This window comes from Sinocyclocheilus grahami, unplaced genomic scaffold, assembly GCF_001515645.1.
Source record: "Sinocyclocheilus grahami isolate Dianchi unplaced genomic scaffold, SAMN03320097.WGS_v1.1 scaffold1454.1, whole genome shotgun sequence".
In the NCBI taxonomy this organism is placed as follows: Eukaryota; Metazoa; Chordata; class Actinopteri; order Cypriniformes; family Cyprinidae; genus Sinocyclocheilus; species Sinocyclocheilus grahami.
Window position 1 is genome coordinate 117,204 of NW_015506633.1, and position 6,957 is coordinate 124,160.

Consider the following 6,957-nt stretch of genomic DNA (forward strand, 5'->3'; position numbering starts at 1 on the left):
CCATAATAACACTTCCTCCAGTGAGTCAGTGTTCTGGTGTGAATCAGGAGAGAAATCTGCACAGATCAAGCAGCGTTTAAACAGCTCTAAACACATATGTGGCTGGATTGTAAAGTGAGAGACAACAGCAGATGCACTTTTTCAGTTATTATGGATTATGTTCCATTGGATAACTTGTGGATTATTGTGATGTTTTTATCAGCTGTTTGGACTCTCATTCTGACGGCACCCATTCACTGCAGAGCATCCATTGCTGAGACACTGATGCAATGCTACATTTCTCCATGCAGCATTTCATTTGTCTGCACAAAAAAAATCAGAAAAGAGACTCCGAACTGGCATCACTCACAAAGAGATCCAGAAGTTTATTAAAAGAACCGTGGCATAAAAATACAGAAATGTCTGCCGCAAGTCAGAAAATAAACGTGAAACGAAAAACCCTGCGTATGTCCGTTTATCAAAGTAAAGTTTTCTGATGCAATCTGAAGGCACGTTACATCATACATGACCGTGATTTGATAACAGAAATCAAATATCATGTTTGCAACTGAGGCGAATAACAGCGTGAGCTCTATGAGGAATGTTTCTGTGTTTTTATGAACACAGTGGCATGTCGTGTCTGATATCACTTATCAGCGCTCAAAACATATCAGTCGCCAAAACAGTCCATCGCCTCGGCAACGATTATTGCTATTGTCTTTATCTGAAGCCTTATCTGCTATCGTCTGATTATCAGGCGCTGGATAACATTAGGACATTCAGCTGCTACGCTTTCACATATTAGCCTGATTTTCACTTCCACTGGAATAAATATCAGCGTTTTCTTCATGCATGTTCAATTTGACTTGAATCTGAACGTTGGCATGATGAACTGCGATGCAGGAGTCATGCTGGGTGTCAGTCTTTCCGTCTTTGTCATGCATTGCACCATTATCACAATTTTTGTCTTGAACACCATGATCTTCTGGAAGTCCAGCATTGGAATGAATGTTTTCCTCCAACTTATCGTCTGCACATAGCCTTCTAGCATCAGCTGTGACAGTCTCAGTGCTGTCAGCTTCTTCAGGACCTTGAGAAACCATCATGATTTCTTCAGTTTTGCTGGTGATGTTCACTGAAACCACTTTGTTTTGGTTCCCGTCATCTTCCCGAGCGTCCTGAACACTGTTATGAGGACAGTCCTTCATCTCCACCTCTTCTTCATCACGGTCATCATTTCCATCAGGATGCATTGCAGGTAGTTTATTTTCAGCGTCACCATCATCATCTTCAGTGTTTCCATCCTCTCCTTCACTTCGAATCTCTCCGTCCTCCAGCTCATCGTCCTCCGAGACTTTTGGTTTCTTCGGCACATGCACAAGAGCTTCTGAATGTGGTTCAGCCAAAGAACATGAAGTTCTGGTGACGCTCGCTGATGCAACAACATTGGAACGCTCTAGAAGCAGAGGAAAATGCACGTTGTAAATAATATAAAAAAGGTTCAAATAAATGACTAAAAAAATTTGATTAAATATGAAAATAAATAATAAATTATTACATTTTATTAAAATAAATTGATTTAAATAAATACATTAAATGCACCACTAAATAAACAACATCATATGATTAAAATCAATCATACAAATTAAATTAAAATTAATATATAAATAATACATCTAACAGTCAGTGGGAAAGTTTAGAGGAAAGCAGTGTAAAAATGTTTTTTAAAAAAAGTGTAAAATATTAAAATAAATAAAGAATAAAAATAAGACGAAATAAATTCGATTAAAATAAAGAATTGGTTTAAACAAATACATAAATAAGAAATTCCAATAAGTAAATTTGATTAAAATAAATTAAAAATGGGATAACAAGGGGATGCTAGGAGGTCTGTGGAAAAGTTTACAGAAAATCAGTTAAAAAATAAAAACAATAAAGTATTAAAGTAAGATTGAACTAAATTTGTTTAAATAATATTTAAATAAATATATAAATACATTTTGATTTAAATAAATAAAAAACACAAAACAAAAACATTTGATTAAAATAAATAAATACATTATTTATATCCCAAACAAATAAGGGATTGCTTGGAAAAGTAAAAAAAATAATAATAACAAAATAAAATAAATATTTGAAATTTAAAATGACATAAATAAACAACTAAACAAATAATACATCTAACAAGGAAGGCAGTGATGGGGTTCCATGGAAAAGTTTTGAGAAAAGCGTTGGAATAAAAAAAGAAAGTGTAAAAATAAACTAAGTAATGTGGTCTTTATATATCTACAAATATCATACTGCTGACTGAGACAATGGATGTCAGATCAAATGTGACCCTGGACCACAAAACCAGTCTTAAGTGTCAATTTTCTTCTGAAAATCTGAATAAATAAGCTTTCCATTGATGTATAGTTTGTTAGGATCGGACAATATTTGGCTGAGATACAGCTATTAGAAAATCTGGAATCTGAGGGTGCAAAAAAATCTAAATATTGAGAAAATCATCTTTAAAGTTGTTCAAATGAAGTTCTTAGCAATGCATATTACTAATCAGAAATGTAGTTTTTATATATTTACAGTAGGAAATTTACTAAATATCTTCATGGAACATGATATTTACTTAATATCCTAATGATTTTTGGCATAAAAGAGAAATGTATAATTGTGACCCACACAATGTATTGTTGGCTATTGCTACAAATATCCCCCAGCGACTTAACACTGCTTTTGTGCTCCAGGCTCACATATCGTGATGAAACAGCTGTGATGATTTGCAGCTCTAGTGCAAGAGAGAGACAACAGCTGATGGTTGGACCTGCTGCCAATGTGTTGCATAACTGAATTAGCATGTAATAAAAGGTTAGGACTGCTAACAGAAGCATGGGCTTTCATCGCTCGTTTGGTCGGTCTGGCCTGTTTCGTGAAGAGAGAGTCGGTATGAGAACGAATGAGGTTCATCTCTCTGTTAAAACACCTCAGAGAGCTCAGAAAAACTGACAAGAACAGGTTTCATCCCATCTAAACAAATAAATAAGACGGTTTTGCAAACAGAAAATGAACACTGCTTTTTTTAACCGTTTTTTTTGTTGCATTACGACAACTAAACACTCATGATATTTATGTTATATAAAATTCTAGAATATTATTAAATGACAAAAATGTCAGTAAAGTAAAAAAAAAAATAGGAATAAATTATAATATAATTTCTAATGAATTTAATATTATTTTTAATAAATCTAACATTGAGTAAATAAGTAAATAAATACATGCATGCATGTTAACAATTGCTATCAATTCCGGGTCAAAAATGTAAAAAAAAAAAGAAAAAGAAAAAAAAAAGGGGAATAATTATTCCTCAATTATTCAAAAAACCCACACATGTTCATTGTGCAAAATATTGTAAATAATAACAATTTATAATTAATAATATATCATTTTAATACATCTAACATTAAATATAAAAAAATAAACATAAATAAATGAAATTTTTTTAACTTTTCAGTGACGTATTTAACTAAATTTAAGTAAAATAAGAATGGGGTGAATTTGCTTAATTTTCATGAAAATTATTTTCAGATTATTATCAGTTAATATCGAAATTATTTTAAAACCTAAAAAGTTAATTATGCATAATATTATAATTGGCAATATATTATTTTTAATACGTCTATCATCTTTTTTATTTTTAATACATCTAACATTGAATAAATAGATACATGCAATTCAGCGATTGCTACAATTTTTCAATAAAGTATTATTGAAAATTAAAATTAAAACAAAAATGGTCAAATTATTCCTCAAAAATGTTATGCAAAATATTATAAATAATCATATAATTGATCATTAATAACATCAAACGATGAGTGAATGAATGAAAATATTTTATTTTCTCCTCCCGTAGCTTGTGTGATGAAATGTGAGGTTCAGTGTGAGTGTGTGTTTAGAGCCGTCTGATTCTGTGTGTGTTTAGTACCCGGTCTGCGAGTGAGGTACTGCTGACTGTGCTGTTGCAGAACCACAAAGACTTCTGGGTATTCCACGATGGTCTTCTGCATCAGGTTTTCCTGCAGAGTTGTCTTCAGGTCCAGCTCCAGATACCTGCCAAAAACAACACTAACAAACTTACATTTGTACTTCATTAAGTGTAATTTTAACAAATCAATCAATTTTATCCTTCAATAGTATAGTAATGTAGTACCAACTGACTCTTACAGCATTAGTTGAGTACCTGATATATATCTAAAATAATCAATATTGAATCGAATCGGTAATCGAATCGCAAGCTTGAGAGTGAGAATCGTTCAGTAAGAGCCTCTGTGCCTTCAGCGTTCTCTCACATGACATCAGTGAACCCGAGGCCTGCCGAGAGCCTCGTAAACCAGGGATTTCACAGCGTTCGATCTGTCCCAAACACGAGAGCCGGGCATTTCCAAACACTGCTGGTTCTAGAAGCTCGTTCTGTTCTGCAGGCCAAAACTAAGAGCCAAACCGACGCAAAGGAAAACAAGCCGGAGCGAGCCAAACCTCACGGGACGAGCGAGGCTTCGGCAAATCCACACCAAACAACAAACAAACGCCCCATTTCTGTGCAGGCAAAGTTCAGCTGCGTAGGGATTGAGATTTATGGACTACATTACACACATACTGCTGGACAATAGGGCGGTCAAATAAAAATTTGAATTTCGAATATTCGTCGAATTAAAAAAAAAAAAAATCTAATTTATGTCTGCGTCAGGCAGCCTTATCAGTGGTGCATGAAATGCGACAACGATGTAAGTGTCATTGCATTTGAATGCTTTTGTTAGCCTGTCCAGTTGAAGCCACTAGATGCGGCGCTGCTACGTTGTTCATCCAATATATAGCGGAAAACGAGAGCATCAGTGTGGAGATGATGTTATTTACAGCGAAACTGAAACCAAGCCGTTCACACAGAACGCATATTTATCACATTTTCTAGAGGGATGTCTATCACCGCTGCACTCGCGTCTCGCACAAGAGAGCGGCATGTTTAGAAAGCCATGTAAAATTAATGCAAGTTCAACTGAGCGAGGCTTCGGCAAATCCACACCAAACAACAAACAAACGCCCCATTTCTGTGCAGGCAAAGTTCAGCTGCGTAGGGATTGAGATTTATGGACTACATTACACACATACTGCTGGACAATAGGGCGGTCAAATAAAAATTCGAATTTCGAATATTCGTCGAATTTAAAAAAAAAAAAAATCTAATTTATGTCTGCGTCAGGCAGCCTTATCAGTGGTGCATGAAATGCGACAACGATGTAAGTGTCATTGCATTTGAATGCTTTTGTTAGCCTGTCCAGTTGAAGCCACTAGATGCGGCGCTGCTACGTTGTTCATCCAATATATAGCGGAAAACGAGAGCATCAGTGTGGAGATGATGTTATTTACAGCGAAACTGAAACCAAGCCGTTCACACAGAACGCATATTTATCACATTTTCTAGAGGGATGTCTATCACCGCTGCACTCGCGTCTCGCACAAGAGAGCGGCATGTTTAGAAAGCCATGTAAAATTAATGCAAGTTCAACTTTTAAAAAAACATGTCTAAAGACTTTAAGGCGGTTTCCCCCCATCTCACTATATCTCATGTTTTTAAATGAAGACAGTAGCCGACTCTTTGTGATTGCTTTTCGGTCCTTTGTATTAAACTATACATGCATGCATGGTGCTGGTTTTTTTTCTAATTGTTTAAGCAACTTTATTAATTATATATGGTTTATAAACATTATTTTAAACATTATGCACTTTTTGTGTTCTGGTGTGAATCAGGAGAGAAATCTGCACAGATCAAGCAGCGTTTAAGCAGCTCTAAACACATATGTGGCTGGATTGTGATCAGAGAGACAACAGGAGACGCACTTTTTCACTGCAGGAAGAGTTATTATGGATTATGGACTCTGTGGTATTTTAGTTAAAAACGTCTTAATGCTGGATGTGTTTCAGCTTTTGTCTTCTTCAGATGTTAACTGATGGACTGGAGGGGTGTGGATTATTGTGATGTTTTTATCAGACTCTTGTTCTGACGGCACCCATTCACTGCAGAGCATCCATTGCTGAGGCACTGATACAATGCTACATTTCTACAAACCTGATGAAGAAACAAACTCATCTACATCTGGGATGGCCTGAGGGTGAGCACATTTTCAGCATTTTTGGGCAAATTTTCATTTATGTTAGTTAATATTATTTAATGCATGTTAAACGAACACTGTAGTATATTTATACATTAACAGTGACCTAGATTCATAAATGCTGTACTAAACTGTTAGTTGAGGATGAAAACAGTCTATTTGCCGGGTAAATATTGACCGTGAGCGATGAAAGCCGCTCTTGTGAGCTCTCGGAGCTTCCAGTAAAGAGATGTTTGTGGTGAAGGGCTGAAACGCTCATCAAAACAAACCGTACGGACATGAGAGCGACAGAGAGAGACACGGATGATAATAGCATGTCATAAAACAATCCTCTGCTCATATATTGATCGACAGGTTTTGGAAAATGTTTTAAGCTCAGGTTAAATTGCATGATCGCTCATTAATGCAGGAAAAAGACAGAAATGAGTCGCGATGTGAACACAGAAACAAATCCACCACCTTCAGCGAGAAACGGCAAGACAGTTACATCTGGACTTCATTTTTTCCACTCATTTTGACCAAATAGCCAATGGTGCCAATTAGATGCAAAATAATTTATATAAAACAAGGAATCTGCATGTTTACTTTAATAAAATTTAAGCGTTATTTGAATTTATAAGAATCTGAGGGTAAAATCTGTGATTACTGGATAAAGTGAAAATCATTATATATATATATATATATATATATATACAGCGGGGAAAAAAAGTATTTAGTCAGCCACCAATTGTGCAAGTTCTCCCACTTAAAAAGATGAGAGAGGCCTGTAATTTTCATCATAGGTATACCTCAACTATGAGAGACAAAATGAGAAAAAAAA

The 6,957-nt window shown here is 35.2% G+C and overlaps 1 protein-coding gene across 1 annotated transcript in view; it reads right to left on the reverse strand.

The window, feature by feature from the left end:
• Positions 1–309: 309 nt before the first annotated feature.
• Positions 310–6,957, reverse strand: part of LOC107570413 (box C/D snoRNA protein 1-like) — a 45,244-nt gene continuing 38,596 nt past the window's right edge. The window contains exons 9-10 of the mRNA XM_016256643.1: positions 3,956–4,080; positions 310–1,435 (exon numbers count right to left, since the gene is read on the reverse strand). Of these exons, the coding sequence (XP_016112129.1) occupies positions 774–1,435; positions 3,956–4,080 (787 nt within the window). The 3' untranslated portion in view covers positions 310–773. The remainder of the gene's footprint in view (positions 1,436–3,955; positions 4,081–6,957) is intronic.